Genomic DNA, 17,478 nt, shown 5'->3' with positions numbered 1-17,478 from the left:
TGCAGGCTCTGATCTCAGCATGCGATGGGGCCGTAAGTGGGGAGGAGGGGAGCTATCTGGGCCCTTTGGGGAAAGAATGGGGTTCTATGAGGGAGAATGGGGAGGAGGATGCGGAGGATGCCATGTAGCTTCACTCAGGACCCCTGGGCTGTGGGTAGCAGAGATGAAGTCTTTGTCTTTGCCTATTCTACTCCGTAGCAGAGACCCAAATTAACACCTGATCAGGGATCACTGGGTATCTTCCTCCCACGCTGAATGTCCATAGCAAAAGAACAGGGTGTATGTCACAAATTGCCCAGCTGCTGCTAGTGTAGGCCACCATGTGGGATTAGGGGGAAGAATGGGCCACCACTGAAAACTATGAGTTGGTCTCCCATAGCCTTAATACAGTCTCTTAGTTGTGCTTGGAGTCTAGTAGCCACCAGTATTGCCTAGGACCTCACTGGCCTCTAAGGCAGTGGTTCCCAAACTGGGGTTCGTGAACCCTTGGGGGCTCGTGAAATGTATCAGGGGGTTCTCAGAAAAAAATTCTGTAATGGTGGACAGAGCCAACCCTCGGGACATAGAGCCATCTGTGGGGGCTGTCAGCCTGAGCCTCATGACCATGACTTCCTGGCACAACAAGTTTAAGCTTTATTGTAGTTGTGTGTTGTTTGCCTGGACTGGTCAAGACCCAAATGCTTGTAGGAGGAACTCTTTATTTGAGTTGGCTTCTTAAATACCTTCATGTTGTTTCACGTCTGGTACTCATTGATGAAACATATAATTGAAGTGATATGAGCTACAAAAGTGAAATCTTGGAAGAATGTTGCTGTAGTCATAATGTAATAAAATTTACAATGTAATGATAAATAATCATGTAATAATAAATAGTGTGTAATAAGTGTGTCATAAAAAAAACAAGTTATTTCCAAGATCACTGCTTCTATAATTTATGCTCAGGTAAAGGAGAAAATCCATGGAAATATTAATTTTTAGGAGGGGGTTCACAAGATATGATATTTTAGTGAAAGGGGTTCACGACCTGTTAAAGTTTGGGAACCACTGCTCTAAGGGGACCTATTACCAGCCTTAGGGGGTTCTCCAATCCTAGGATCCATTCCTCTTCCCAAATGGTCCCTATAGCTTCCCCACCCACTCCTCTACTCACACCCTATAGGGCCTCATTCTTCCAGCATGTGGCCCCTATAACTCCTGCTCTATTCTTCCCTATAGGGTACATTCTTCCCCTTCCTCCTAATCACCCCCCATAGGGCCCCCACACCTCTCCTCCTCCTCTATAGGGCTCCAGTGTCCCCCCACAGAGTCCCCATAGCTCCCCTCCTGCCCTATTGGGCCCCCATTCTTCTCCCCCCATAGGACCAACTCTCATCACTTCTCTCCTCCCCTATTCGTTTCCATAGGGCCCGCATCACTCCCCTCCTCTGCTATAGGGCCCCTATAGCTCCCTCCTCCCCACAGGGCCCCATAGCGCCCCATCTCCCCTAGTTCCTGCCATACCCCCCTCCCCGCCCCTAGAGGGCCTCACTCTCCCCAATCCCGCTGCTGCAGCCGCAGGCCGCCGCCGCTAGGGGTCGCGCACGCGCCTCCCTCCGCCTCAGCAGGGGGTGGGGCCGGGCTGGGCGAGGAGGCCTGGCCTCCTGCGCTGCCATTGGCGGGGCCGCCCGCCAGTCAAAGTCCTCGGGAGCCGCCGGTGGACCGAGCCGCCTGGGCCGGGTGTGTGGCGAGCCGGAGCCCGGAGCAGCCGCCTGGGCCGGTTCCCCCCGTATCCCAGAGCGCGGCGCAGGGACCCTCCCCCCAGCCCGTCCCGCTCGGAGCGGCGGCCCCATGGAGGGCGCGCGGCCTGGCGGGCCCCCCCCCGGGGCCGGGCCCGGCTCCTTCCCCGCGCTCTTCCCCCCGGGGCTGCACGGCATCTACGGCGAGTGCCGCCGCCTCTACCCCGAGCAGCCCAACCCGCTGCAGGTCACCGCCATCCTCAAGTACTGGTGAGAGCCGGGGGGGCCGGGACGGATCCTGTGGGGGGGGGCGCCCTGAGCGGGGGGGGATCCTGCGGGGGGGGCGCCCTGAGCGTGGGGGGGCCCGGGACGGGGGGATCCTGCGGGGGGAGGGGCCCTGAGTGTGGGGGGCCGGGGCCAGGGGCGCCCTGAGCGGGGGGGGCGCCCTGAGCGGGGGGGGGGGCGCCCTGAGCGGGGGGGAGGGGGCCGGGACGGATCCGGTGGGGGGGGGCGCCCTGAGCGGGGGGGGGCCCGGGACGGGGGGATCCTGCGGGGGGGGTCCGGCCGGGGGGCGGCCAGAGCGTGGGAGGGCTGGGACGGGGAGATGCTGGGGGGGCTCTGGGTGAGTGGGGGGCTGGGCCATGCTAGGGGGTCTTGAGTGGGAGGGGGTGATCCTGAGTGGGGGGCCCTGGTTGGGGGGGGTGTCCTGAGTGGCAGGGCTGGGCTCCCTGGTTGGGGGGGGGGAAGGATGGGGAGGATCTTAAGTCAGGGAGGGCAGGCTCCCTGAAGGGGATCCTGGTTGGGGGGGCTGGGCCAGAGGGGCCCTGGGTGAATGGGGGGCTGGACCAGGTTAGGGGGCCTTGAATGGGGGGCTCCCTGGGTGGGAAAGGGAGATGCTGGGGGAGGCTCCCTGAGTGGGGAGAGTTGGCTGGGTCTGTGAGAGAGGATGGGGGGGTGTCGTGAGGTGGTGCATTGTTCTGAGGGGAGTTAATTTTGCGATCTACTCTTATTCTTCGTTTTAATCTACCCTCACTTGGCACCAAGGAGAGCCAGGCCTTGGCACGCTGTTCCCTCTCTGTGGACAGCTGGGGGTCCACAGACCCCGGTTTGGAAATCTGTAGTGGGTCATCCTGGCTGGTGCAGGTTTAGGATTTTTCCCTACAGAACTTTTTCTGGTGCTTTGAAAAAGTTTAATTAAGCCTCTCTGCATTCTGGCATTTTTCCCTTTAATTTCATCAGGTCTGCCTCTGGCTAGGTAGAAATAGAAAAGTGGTTCTTCCTGTACCCATCTCTGACAGAACCAGGCAGTGACTGGTACCCTTACAAAGATGCACTGCTCTTGTGAGAATCTAGACCAGTGCTTTTTGGAGAAGAGTCTGATTCTTGTAGGTTCATTGGCTGCTAATCCAAATCTGGGATGTAGATCTAAAATTGTGGAATATCTGAGGAAGCTTGGAATAAAAATGGTTGTTTTTTTTTTCCATGTGAGTGCAGGCTAACGTTGTCCAAGTTTGGTACCTAACGTAAGTGGGCAGATCAGGTCACTACAGTTACAGCAATATAGATTTAGATGCCTTCCTTTAAGCATTCAAGTGCGACAAGAATTTCCAGTCACTTCTGTTTAGGAGTCAGTATTTCTCTTCTGTCATCAGTTTATGCCAATGTCGACTGGAATGACCCAAGATTTGTGTGAGACGAAGGTAGATTTGGATCTGTGGTGATGATGATGAAGCCCTCTTTGGTTTTTAGGAATAAATAAATACCAAGGTGCTGATTGAATGAGATCTGTGTGCACTAACCTCCTAGATCCTGGGAAAGGAGCTAGTGGCAGGGATGATACTGTTGCTTTTCTGTGGTCAGATCTGAGGTGGGCTCTGATGTTTATCACCATTGTTACCATGTGTGCAGTTTAAGTGGTGGTCATTATAATAGTAGGAGTTCCTCTAGCACTGACAGAGCACCAGTGGTGCAATGTATACACCACAGCTGCCTCCCAGAGGAGGTTTTAGCACAAGGGCTAGAGTAGACCTAGTGTCATGAAGGGGAGATGACCTATGTGTGGGAGTCTTTAAACATTTGTGAAAACTTTGCTGAATTCACTGCTGTTGTTCACTTGTGCGTATGTTGTCTTCTGCCCTCATCCCTCTGGGCCGTAAGCTAGATCAGTGATAGTCAGATTGAGGCTTGTGAGCTGGAAGTGGCTCTTTAATGTGCACATGATATTAAAACACGGTGTGATGTAATTATTAACCAGCCTAAGTTATTAATACATCAGGATGCTTTTACTATGTTGTTAACCAATTATAGTTTGCAAAAGATTATTTGGTCAGTTTTGCTGTGAGAATAATTGTTTCATTTACATTTTATTTTTATATAGTAATAGTAAATGGGACAATGAATTCACAGCACTGTGGTTCTTTTGGGTAATGTTGATCTCTAACTTAGCTCCTGAACCACTGAGGTCTGAATATCACTGGTTTAGATTAAAAGAAGAACTAGCTCAGTGCCTCAGGAATAATATTGCAAAGCTAATCAGTTTTTAATTATACATAATCAGTCTCTTTTTAAATAAAAAAAAAATCACAACTTTTTTTTTAAGAGTATTGCAGTATTTAAAGGGTTTTCTGGCTTGCAAATCAAGGCAAGTATCTATGTAAACATCCAGCAAAACCAAGTGACATGCTCCCTCTTGAGGGGGGGAAAAACTGATGGATGAAAAATACTTCTTGCGACAGGTGTGTCCTTTTAACATGTTTCATTTGCATATTTTTGGAAATTAATCCAGATAGCTCTCAGAGCTTTTGGAAGCACTCCTGTACCTATGTGAGTGGAAATTTCTTCTTTGTAATCTTCAGATGATTGCTCTTATTAAGAGAAGTGGTTAAATATTTCTGAAGTAACATTCTTTCAGAACATAAAATTGCAGGCAATAGAGCAGCATTGTTAGTTATATTCCTTGCTTTAGTAGAAAAGTGTTCAAAGTTTTTGTAGAATTGAGGGTGACTGTTTCAGCTTCATTCTTTCACAGTCTGTTTCCTGCCATATTTTATAGTTTCAAGGCATTTTTCTTGTAGTGCTATATTAGTTCCTTTTCTAATGAATGTATCATGTTACCTCCTTTCACTAATCATCCCTTAGGAGGCTCTAGCTCAGTGGTTCTCAACTTGCGGCCCAGTCAGCACAGAGGTGCGGCCTATGTGACATCCTCAGGGCCATACAGGTAATATTGGATGCAGCCCACATAACACATTGGGGCCTCCGATGGTAAATAGGTTGAGAACCACTGCTCTAGCTGAATACTTCGTCAGGTATTTCTCCATGACAGAAGCCCAGGAAGTTTAACATTGGTCAACAGGGAATTCTTCATGCAAGTACAGTTTCTCCCTGAGGCTAACCTTATTGCTCACATCCCCTATCCAACTGAACGTGGTGTAACACATTTATTTCCTGTGCTAACGTGTTAACTTTATGCAATTAGAATTTTCAAAAAAATTCTAAACACTTCCGTTTATCACAACTTTTTGTCGGAACCTTTATATGGAGAAATGAAGATTACAGTACAATTGCAAAGCGTGCATTATAGCAAACTCCTGCCGAGGACAGTATTTGAAGAGGTATTTGGAAGGCCGAAAATAATGATGATTCAGATATTTATGCAATATATGGATTGTTCTGGTGAATTATTTGTATAGCATGCAGAGTGTACTTACAGACAAGCCTCTGCCCTGATGAAATTACAGTCTAGGGCCCTGATATACCTGTGAGCAACAAATTACAGGATCGGGGCTTGACCGGACAACATACAAAGAGTTGGGGGCTAGGGTATAAGAAGAGGTATGGTTGTATGTGGCCATTTTAGTTCCTTGCCTTTTTTTTGTTTGGATCTTTTTACATTTGTTTTGGATAACAGAGTATTTTTGTTTTGACCAGAAAGCAGGTCAGACAGGAAATGGTTAAACAGCTATTTGCTCTGTTCCATAAACGTGGCTGACATCTTGTTTCTTCTTGTCTTCATCTGTCCTTTCTGTTTTATGATAGTACAAATAGCAAGGAAAACAGTTTGGCACGTTTTCTCGTATTGATGGGGGAGTTACCTTTCTCTCTGCACAGCCAGATGTGACTACAAATTGCTAATGAGGCCACTAACTTTGTTAGTGTCAACCAAATTTCTTTTTCGTCTTACAGCAGTAAAATATTCTGCAAATTCCATTTTTATATAAAATGGATTATTCCATTAAGTAGTCTGCTAGTTGCTATATTCTGACTGTAAGTAGTGTTCCACTATGCAACCAATTCTAATATTTAACTTGATGCTGTGGGATATGTTTTTAAAATTGACATTCTTAGTGTACTAAGAAGACATTAATAACATAACTTTGCAGAGAGAATGACTTTTGTCTCCAGTATTCACATTTTGTTTGCTTTCAAACATATGCAATATTCTCTTAAAACTCAATCTTTTCTAATTCTACTTTAAGAAATAGAATAACTTAGAAAAAGTGGGAGTATACATTTCTGAACTGAGCTAAAGGTTTGCAGTGTGAGTATTGCTATCACCACTTTTCTATTATGTTTCAATCATCTTTGGATGTTTTGTGGAAACTTTTTTTAGTAATGGTCCTCCAGACAGTTTCATGCTTTAACTTTAAAAACACTCAGCATATGAGATGCATGCACCCTGTCTTCCTATGCTTAAAACTCTGGATTTAACTTGGCCTTATTCTTTATTTTCTCTAGAGGGAATTCGGATATGCTAATTTCATTTTTGTCACTTGCAGTGATTTGAAGCAGGCCTTTGTCTAAAAGGCCCATACCAGCATCTGTGCAGACTTCAGATTAATTTAGCATAAGACAGCCTTTCAAGACTCCCATGAAAATAAAAAGCACAGCTGAAAGTGTCATAACAAGACAGTTGTGATAATACATGGAAAAATTCACCTTTGTATGCATAGCTTTCTTTTTTTAAAAAATATATAGGACTAATAATACTGAGCATGTAAAACAGTTAAAATTGTCTTTCTCCAATATTATACTGGAACTTCCTTTTGTTTTTGTTTTTTTTTTTTACAGGTTGGGGGGACCAGATCCTCTGGACTACGTTAGCATGTACAGGAACTTGGGAAACCCAGCGTTGAATGTTCCTGAGCACTGGCATTATGTCAGCTTTGGGTTAAGTGACTTGTATGGAGACAACAGAGTTCACGAGTGAGTGCCTTATGGATTCTATTGCTGCATGTTGTGCTTTGTATATGTTGTGGATGAGAAGGAGTGAGGGACAATAAAACAGCATCTTGTTTGTGGGTCAAACATACATATTTTTTGCATTGTAGACCAAGACCATGCAAAGGGAACTGCAACTCCTCATGGGTGCAGGAGTCTACCATGCAGTTCTCCTTGCAAGACCAGGGCCTACTTTAGAATGTGATTGGTTAACTTATTTGTTTGATGATTTTAACTTCTGATAAAATTCTTATTTTTCTTCTGCTTGATACTTTATTGATATTTAAACTGTTCCACTGTGGTCCTCTTAAACCATCACCAATCACCTGTTAAGAACTACCTCCTTAAAATGCCGTTGGAGCACCTTTCCTTGAGCTGGGAAGGCAATGTTAATATCAATGTGTGGGCATAGGAGGCATTTGTAGATGCTGGGACCCCATCCCACTCAATATAAAGGTGCCAAGATACAGAAATAGAAGCATAAGAAAATAATCATTTGGTCTCTGTTCTCACTCCCCTAGTGTTGGGCTGCTCACACATGGAGATGGTTCCTCTCTCCCTGCTACTTTCTTCCTTCTCCTTCCTCTTTTTTAGCTTCTGATACGGTGAATAGGCTTCTGTCAGGTATGTTGCATCAGGCTAAGAAAAGTCAGGCTAGAACTTATTCTGGTCTTTTCTACTGATCTTGACCATTAATTAGAGGTAGAGCAAGCAACATTAGCTGATAAACATATGGGCTGTGGTTGCTAAGCCTTCTCAGAGTAGTGTATCTAGTCTTCTGACTAGCCAGGGGTGGAGAGACCTTCCTGTTGTTACCTAGCTTTTATGCAGCAGAGACAGTTGATCTAGTGACTCTTTGAATTGTAGTGTTTTGCAGTTGAAGGGCAAATACCCCTGATTGTTGGTATGGTTGTGGGGGTCTAAACTAGCTAATCTAAGCTTACCACCTCTTTCTTGCCTGGGTTAAGCTCCAGCCAGCTGTTTTTCACTCAGGTGCTTTGTCTCGCAGGCACACAGCCAGCTCCTTTAACTTCCCCCACATCCACAAGGCAGCAGGCAAAGTGAGTAGGTATCCACAGCCAGACACTTTAAGGTCTTGCTGAGGAATGCAAAGTTGCTTGTCAGATAAGCTAGTATCTTTCACAAGCTGATTAGACAAAACATCTGCATCTCTGAGACCTGGCAGGAAACCTTGACCAGCCTGGTACTGACCCAATTGACCTCACTCTACTAGCTACTCAGTAACAATGTAGGCCAAGAAGAAAGCAAGGGCAAATCAGGAGAAAGGGAGGGTGAGGTAGAGACTTATTTCTGTCGGGGCAGAAGAGACCCTATCCTGGACACACAAACCTTAACATGTTATGCAGAGAGGTGTCTTGCTGCTGCATGTTGTCTTGTCAGAGCCCAGGTCTGACCTTCAGAGCACAGTGTAATGCTTATCAATTTGCTCAAACTCCTGCCTGAAAGGAATGGTAATGAGTAGGGTATGGAGTTGGCATCCCTCCTAAAGATATCTCTGTTGTGTTGGATAAATGCATTTATCCATCAAAAAGTACATTACGTAAGGACACTACTTTCTTCAGCCTTAAACCTGACTTTAACACATACCCTATCTTCACCTAAACCAAGCTGATGTACCTGAAACATTAAATGTCATTCTTAGGACAAGCTATCTACTGTGGGCTAAACTTTCCAGAAGAAACCTAGGAAATAGTGTTCAGAATCTGAAGTAGAATTTTCCAAAAGTGAAACCTTCTAACTTTTTATCTGGTCAAATGACTTGGCCTAGAAATTCCAAATTGGTTGATCTCAGTGGAGAGATGTATTTTGCTGATTGTGGTGCAGGGGGATTATTGAGATATTCAGCTCTTGTGGCTCAAATGAAGGGTGATAGAGAACCACGTCTGGTGAGGTGTGCGTTGTGCACTGGGGGAGCAGTCTTTCTCTCCTTATGGAGCGTGCACACTCCACTAAGGCTTCTGAGCAATTTCCTGCCCCCCCCCCTCTCAAATTGATTTGAGAGCTAGCTTTTCTTTTTTGGTGGAAAAATCCTTAATATTATGTGCCCTTTGGGGACCAACCCCCTCAATCCCTAACTTCAGATTTTCAAGGTTTAAGGTTCAGTTTAAACCCAACCTTCCAAACACTACAAAGCGGGGACATGCACAGTCAAGGACCCTCAAGCAACCCTACCTGGCAAGTCACTTCACCTTTGTACCTTAGTTTACCTGTCTGTAAAATGGGGATAATGATACTTGCTGTCCTCTGTAAAGCACTTCAAAATCCATAGATGAAAGACCTAATGATCCTAATATTAACAATATTAATATTGTTTCACTAAAAGAAGAGCCAGAAACTGTCAGTCTTCTCCCCAGAGAACATGGGGTAATCACCAACTCCAAAACAGTCTACTAGTCTCCCTTACACTTAATCAGACACTACAATATCATTTAAACCAAACTCCAGCTTTGTGTTAATTCTCGTGGATGCACAAAGGCCATGACTGGTACACATCTCCAAACATACCTTTTGTTAGAAATACAGTAACTGTATCAAAAATACAAATCTCCTAAACACAGAACCTTAAATTATGAGATTTACATGGTAAGAGCACGGTGGAGTTAAGTGCAAAAGACCACATATATAGGCAGATTTTAAAAAGAGATCAGCACCAAGTAGCTTTCAGTGGCTTCTGCTGGGTGTTGAAAATCTTTTAGTGTCTCGACAAACATTTAAACCTGGTGTGTTGTAGTTCAGTCTGGGTGCAATCTGAACAAATATAGTGGCTTCCCTGCCTTAAAGAGCCTCTCGTTCTTTGGGAGTGAACTTATTGAAGTCCTTATGAAAATATCTTTAACAGAATTCGGTTCAAATGGTCACATGGAAGAGGTTGGCAGAGGTATAAAGTAGAACTAAGGTTGTTTTGGATGACTTTCACTGTTGCCACACAACCATAGACCTTTTTTAAGGTGGAGCCTGCGGTAGTACACTACAGATCAAATCCAAAGCCCACTGAAATCAAATGGAATTTTTCCATAGGCTGCAGAGAGTACTGAACCTGACCAGATCACAGCAGTCTGTAAGGTTTTTAAGAAGTGTGTATTTTCATAACTTCTCCCTGCTTAACCTGTTATAAAATACACTGTCTTCTTCCTACACAAAATGTACCCCAATCCAAAAGCTTTGCAAGCCTTTAAATCTCTCTGCTTGTGACCTAGTGCACTCAGACTTTTTTGGTAATACTTCTGTTATTCTGTACAATTTAGACCAATTATAATGCAATATAGCTGAAAGGTTTTTAGGAGTGAACCCAGCCTGAATTGGGGGGCCCCCTGTATGTGTATTAATAATGAAATAGCAAACAGATGTTGCAAATGAAGTGAACATGTTGACTTTAATTTATATTTTTTAATAAGAACCTGAAAAGTCTGAAGTGTAGCTCTCCCTGTGACTCCTTGCTGACAGATTTATTTTCAGTTAAAATAGCACTATTTCCTGTACTGTTTAAATATTGGTTATGCTCTGCTTAGAAAACAGGTCTGTTTTTAGGAGCCACAGAATAACATGGAAGAAATTTAAGAATTTCATGTGAGAGAACTTTTTTCACTTAAAAAGCAATCAGTGTTTCATAGTATAATGGCAGCCATGACACCAGCTGTGGTGGCTTGATTGCCCTCACTGTCCTAAATCATTACATCATGACAGTGTTATGGAATCAGAGGTCTTTGATTGGGACTTGACACACAACTACCTGAGTGGCAGCAGAGATCCCCTTCCTAATCTTTTGAAAAGGTTTCTCCTCTTTCTTTAACTTCTCTGTCTTTAAAATTCAGACTTGTTTGTAGCTTGTTACAGGGGAGGACCCCACTGCTGTAGAAAGCAGCGAATCCATAAAGCAGAGGTCTGGCTGGCAGTCGAGAATCTGCTGAAATGCCGCCAAAATTTGGCGGCATTTCGGCAGCGATGCCTCTGGATGACGCTGCTTGCCGCCGACAAGCGACGTCATCCAGAGGCGTTGCTGCTGAAATGCCGCTGAATTTCAGTGGCATTTCGGCGGTTGCTCGACCGCTGCCACGGTCCTAAGGTTGGGGACCGCTGCCATAGAGTGTTGGAGAGTACAATCCTTTTGAATGTGTAACTTTGTGAAGTCTATATATGGCATAGTGGTAGTGTATTTATAAATGTATAAGATTCAACCTATCAAAGGTATCTGAAACACTCTTAAAGATAGCCTGGAAGGATTAGACTTGTATTGGTAAATGCTGGTAAATGTTTTTTTATTGGTTTGTGTGTGTATGGTGCAGTGGACATTTCCTCATCAATAATAATTGAAATTTACAAAGGCAAAGTAAGAAAAATGCTGCTGGAGGACTTATCAGATTTTGATTTAAGGATATTTATTTTGTATATTGATGTGATGCTGAAACTTGTGCTTTAACAGTTATAAAGCTTTAACTTTTTGAATCTCCGTATCTGCTGTCATTAAATTATCTGTCACCCGTTGTCTGATTCCCTCCATAATTTCCTGCAGCTATGAAAATTTAAATACATAAAAATGCATAAATAGACATTGGTATTATCTGTATATTATTATTTATTATTTAAATCACATTCTAAGTCTACTGCAAGGTCACACACATCTACTTCCTGCTCAAAGAGGAATAACCTCTATTCCAATAATTCATCTACTTTTTTGTAATACACTGCCTTCTTTCCACATGGATTATTTTTGTTTTTTTTATAATAACACCTAAAGACCTAGCTGAGTTTAGGGCCCTGTATATACACAGTAAGAGAGAGGCCCTGCCCCAAAAAAGTTTATAATCTAAATGCACAAAACAGACAAAGGGTGGAAAAAAGAAAAGATGATCACGATTTTACAAAGGGGGAGGTGACTTGCCCAAGGTCACACAGTGAGTCTGTTGCAGAGCCATATCCCATTTCCCAGGCCTGCAGTTCAGCACAAGATTCCCCTTACCCTCTTTTCAAGTGCTTGTTAAACTATTGGGGTTATGTTGCTATCCCCTCAAGAGACCTGCGTGCTGTAAAAACCCTGAAGGGGTTGAATAACTTCAGTGATATTGAAATCTGCAAAGAAATAGTATCGAGTCATAGCAGAAAACACAACTTACATCAGGACTGTGGGTGTGTGGTTTTTTTTTAATTTAACATTTGCTCTCTTCAGAGGAGAGAACTCCAATACTGCTCTCATGTTCAGGTGTTTTTAATACAAGTTCCTAAACTATGAAGTTTGTGTCCTGATCTACACACAGATGGTGGACTGTTCTGGCAGCTTGGCAGAAGCCTAATTGCTGCAGCAAATTTGCATAAAACAGAGATGAAGGCAGCTGCAATCAGCTCTAATACAGATGCACAGCACCACCTGCTGAGACAACAGATACCAGTTTGCAATGATCCTTTTGATTTGAGCTGTTCTCCAGTCTTATCAGGAAGGAGCATTGCATGCTGGGACAACATGTTGTCTCTCTGCATGGCACCTCCCTACTAAAGGTAACGGTACGTGCAAACTTCTAAGAACTCCATGGCACGCACTAGTTGTTCATACAGACCAGGTGAATTGATAGGGTATTAGTTATGGCTATTAAAGGTGCAAAAACTGGAAAGGGTAACAAATATGGGATTGAGGAGGAGAAGAATTTTTCTTTAAAGCTGTTATTGAATTTGATGTTCTTTGTTTTGGTATTGGAATTTTGGTATTTTGAAAGTTGCAATCAGTACACTCTCTTGTCAGTGAGAACTGTCTTCCCCCTGTGATTTTGTCTGAATGTAGATTATGATAGTGCTGACAGGTGTCTCTTTAGTGGGCCTCTTAGTTCTGTAACCCCTCATATAACTCCTCTGACCTCAATTTGGCAGCCCAGAGTCTGAAATTTTGATCCTAAAGAGTCCCCAAGTGCTTTACAAACTACATAAAGCACCACTGAAATATAACAAACTATGAGGTGAGACTGTGCAGTGGTGTAGTCTTAAAGTGCAGTGTCAGCCCACCAGCCTGGCACTCCAACCCCACCCCCATACTTCAGGGGGTGGGGCATAGTGGTGTAGTGGAACTGGAATACTGTTCCATTGTGTTCTGGCTAAACGGTGCCATTCAGTATCTGACAGCTAGGACACTGAAAGGTAGTGAGGTAGGCTTAACCCAGAGTCCCTTTTCTTCCATGAAAAGTGGTGTTAAAGAAATGTCCATTTAGAGCAGATAAGAGACTAGAATTTTTGTTGTTTGACATTTGAAAGATCTGCCCACAAACTTAATGAAATTCATTGTACAGTATTTGCCTTGAAACCATGAAAAATGAAGTTAGTCTGGTTTGGATTCAAGTCTGTGATTCCAGGAAAATGTGTATAAACAATAAATTTCTAGCTTCCATGGCTGTGAAGATGTGCAAATGTGTGAACTGAGCTTAACCAATGCAGACACATCTGCCTCGGTTTGCCTTAAAACCATAGTCCAGAGATGCAACCTTCCTTCTGCCTTCAACTCATTTCACTAGTGTGTTAGCTCTCAAGTCCAATGACACTTAAGCATTAACTCTTTGGTAAACATTTTGGTGGATTGAATAGGGAAAGTGGTTTGAGTGAAGAGCCCAGGTGTTGCTAGGGGAGGAAATACAGATTGTCGGGGGGGGGGGGGGGAAACAGAAAGGAGGATGGGGGGGGAGGAGAGGATAGAAATGTTGCTGGTTCTAAAGTTGGGCACTCTTCCCTTGCCGAATGCAACAGTAAAGTGTGATAGATATGGCAATTGCCAGCAATATCTTTAGGACCTTATTGAATTAATTTTAAGTATCTTTAGAGTCCATTGTATTAAGTGACTGGTTTATGTATTATTGTGGGCTGGGCTTGTATGTAACCTCTTGAGGGGGAAGATAAAACACATGGGAGACTTCAAGGTTCCAAGGACTATATTGAACAACGTGCCAGCCAAGAATGGACTTTGTGTTGAGTGGTTTGCCTAGGAATATCTACGGGCAGGTGAAGGCAACTGTGCCACCTCTGGTTATGTAAAACCCCAGCCGAGGCATGGGCCATTGTCTGCTGATCACCTGCTGCATGAGGCCAAGATCAAAGGCCCAAGTTGTATGAAGGAAAGACTGAATTATTCTCAGTTCTGGTTCTGAATCAGAGACAGTTATGAACTTGAAACCATGGGGAAAACCCAGTGGCAGGTTTTATAGATGTCAAGGTCCGAAGGAGCCGTCATGATCCTCTAGTCTGACCTCCTGCACATTGCAGGCCACAGAACCTCACCCACCCATCCACTCCTGTAATAGATCCCTGTAACCTCTGTCTAAGTTACTGATGTCCTCTAATCATGATTTAAAGATTTCAAGTTAGAGAATCCATCATTTACACTAGTTTAAACTAGGGCTGTCAGTTAATCACAGTTAAGTCACGTGATTAACTCAAATTAATTGCAATTAAAAAAATTATATTAATGGCAGTTTTAATTGCACTGTTAAACAGAATACCAATTGAAATGTATTAAATATTTTTTGGATGTTTTTCTACATTTTTCAAATATATTTCAGTTATAACACAGAATACAAAGTGTACAATACTCACTTTATGATTACAAATATTTGCACTGTAAAAATGATAAAAAGAAATAGTTTTTTTCAGTTCACCTCATACAAGTACTGTAGTGCAATCTTTATCATAAAAGTACAACTTACAAATGTAAACTTTTTTGGTACATAACCACTCAAAACCAAAGCAACGCAAAACTTTAGAGTCTAGAAGTCCACTCAGTCTTACTTCTTGTTCAGCCAGTTGCTAAGATAAACAAGTTTGTTTACATTTACAAGAGATAATGCTGTCTGCTTCTTATTTACAATGTCACCTGAACGTGAGAACAGGCATTCACGTGGCATTTTTGTAGCCGGCATTGCAAGGTATTTACATACCAGATATGCTAAACGTTCCTATGCCTCTTTATGCTTCGGTCACCATTCCATAGGACGTGCTTCCAAGCTGATGATGGTCTTCTTGTGTTTTTTTTTAAGCATTAATTAAATTTGACTGAACTCCTTGGGGGAGAATTGTATGTTTCCTGCTATTTTACCTGCATTCTTCTGCATATTTCATGTTATAGCAGTCTCAGATGATGACCCTGCACATGTTGTTGTTGATTTTTAAGAACACTTTCACTGAAGATTGGTACCTTTTGCATTTTGTCAAATGTGAAATTTCTAAAGACAGCTACAGCACTTGACCCAAGGTTTAAGAATCTGAAGTGCCTTCCGAAATCTGAGAGGAATGAAGTGTGGAGCATGCTTTCAAAAGTCTTAAAAGCGCAACACTCCGATGCGGTAACTACAGAATCCAAACCACCAAAAAGGAAAATCAACCTTCTCCTGGTGGCATCTGACTCAGATGATGAAAATGAACATGCGTCAGTCCGCACTGCTTTGGATTGTTATCTAGCAGAACCCATGATCAGTATGGATGCATGTCTTCTGGAATGGCGGTTGAAGCATGAAGGGACATATGAATCTTTAGCATATCTGGCATGTAAATATCTTGCGACACCGGCTATAACAGTGCCATATGAATACCTGTTCTCACTTTCAGATAACATTGTAAACAAGAAGTGGGCAGAACTATCTCCTGCAAATGTAAACAAACTTGTCTGAGCAATTGGCTGTACAAGAAGTAGGACTGAGCGGACTTTCTAGGCTCTAAAGTTCTCCATTGTTTGTTTCATTTTTGAATGCAGTTATTTTTTGTACATAATTCTACATTTGTAAGTTTCTCTTTGATGCTAGAGATTTCACTATGGTACTTGTATTCGGTGAATTGAAAAATACTATTTTTTACAATGCAAATATTTGTAATAAAATAAATATAAAGTGAGCATTGTACACTTTGTATTCTGTGTTGTAATTGAAATAAAAATATTTGACAATGTAGAAAACATCAAAAAATATTTAAATGGTTTTCTATTATTAACAGCGTGATTAATTTTAATAGCTTGATAGCCCTGGTTTAAACCTGCAAGTGACCCATGTTCCATGCTGCAGTGGAAGGTGAGAAACCCCCAGGGGCTTGACCCCTACCAGAGCCTGAGATTTGAGTTTGTGTGATCCAAGGCAAGCTTGTAGGTTCTTGTATTGGTTTCTCTGAAATGCTTTCACCTTAAGGATAAATGTGCTTGCTGATGAAGAGCTGTGGTAACTTGCAACTGCACGCATTATCCTGTTTATAACCTCTAGAGAGAAAGCAAAGCACAGATACTGGCTGGTCTTTTAGGCAATCTGTCTTGCTCGGGATATCACAGTATAGGTGGGGAGCTGTGCAGCAGGTCTGTACTCGAGGGAGGTGACGGCTGAGGAGCTGGGAGCCTAGAATGGTTCCTTGGAGGAACTATGGAAGGGAATATAAGTGCAGTTGCCCAGAACTGTAACATATAAAGTACTGGCCAAATAATTCATTGTAGTTACTAAATGAAGTCCATGACATATTCTATCCTTGGTCTGTGTGCAAATGTGCTGTTGACATTAGTGGGAAATCTGTTGGGGATTTAAGGTAGCATGGAATCCTGAACTTATGTTCCAGCTCACCCCTTAAATTCTGCATTCTCCAATTAATGGATTTGACACTCCTGATCTATGGTTTCATAATGTGCTCACAGCTGGAATTTCTGGGCACCCATTAAAAGAATAGCATCTTTCATAGCCATTGTAGAACCAAATTCTCTGCTTCTTCCCATTGATAGCAGGGATATAATAGTAGTAATAATAATTTAAAAAATGGAGGCTGGTTGGTGGCCTCCATTATTATAGCAAGGCCTTGGGAAAGATGAGTCATTCATTCATTCATTCTGCTTAAATTGTCAAGACTCCAGTTTACCCTGTGATGATCACAACCAGGCCAAGGTAGACCACTCTGCAGTAGTCAGCCTTGAGATGACTAAAGCATGAGTCGTCATGACTGGGTCCATATTTAAGGAAGCTGCAGTTGTTTGGCTGGGAAAAAATGGAAGGTGTTTCTGACCAGTGTGTTGAGATATGCATGTTAAAGAGCAGCAGTAAGTCCAGTAAAATTCTGGAGGCTCAATATTGCTCTGACAGATTTCTGCCCGTTCTCAAATGCTTCCCACTTTCTACGACCATCACTTTGTCTTGTCATGAATTGAGTTTTAGCCAGTACATCCAAAAATGTATTTCTTCTGGGCATCCTCACCTGAGACAGCATCTGCTACAGAGGAGAGGGAAATGTAGAGATGAGTATTAAGGTCAACTGAGGGGGAGGAGCTTGAGTCAGTTGTCCTACATCCAAGTTAATGGGACTGAAGGCAAGGAGTCTGAGTTTATGGCGGAGGGCATTTTATTCTGGAACTCCCCCTCTCTGCCTTCCTCCCCTGCTTGTTTATCAGAGATGAAATATATTGACCTTCAAGGTAATGCTCCTCTTTTCATTCAGGCTTTTGCCTGAGGGGTGGGGCAAGGGAGGGCGGAATCCATATACCTTATGAGTTGTCATTTTTATTCTTTGTATGTTTGTTTAGTTAAGCAAATCTGAT

The 17,478-nt window shown here is 43.2% G+C and overlaps 1 protein-coding gene across 2 annotated transcripts in view; it reads left to right on the top strand.

Moving 5' to 3' along the window:
* Window positions 1-1,776: 1,776 nt before the first annotated feature.
* The window catches only part of SUFU (SUFU negative regulator of hedgehog signaling), a 125,514-nt gene continuing 109,812 nt past the window's right edge, over window positions 1,777-17,478 (top strand). For both annotated transcript variants that reach the window (XM_045023858.1, XM_045023857.1), the window contains exons 1-2: window positions 1,777-1,985; window positions 6,786-6,920. In XM_045023858.1, coding sequence (XP_044879793.1) covers window positions 1,828-1,985; window positions 6,786-6,920 — 293 coding nt within the window. In that variant the 5' untranslated portion in view covers window positions 1,777-1,827. The remainder of the gene's footprint in view (window positions 1,986-6,785; window positions 6,921-17,478) is intronic.

Source organism: Mauremys mutica, chromosome 7 (genome assembly GCF_020497125.1).
Source record: "Mauremys mutica isolate MM-2020 ecotype Southern chromosome 7, ASM2049712v1, whole genome shotgun sequence".
Classification (NCBI taxonomy): Eukaryota; Metazoa; Chordata; order Testudines; family Geoemydidae; genus Mauremys; species Mauremys mutica.
Note: the sequence above shows the minus strand (reverse complement) of the source record. Positions and strands in the feature narration are given on the sequence as shown.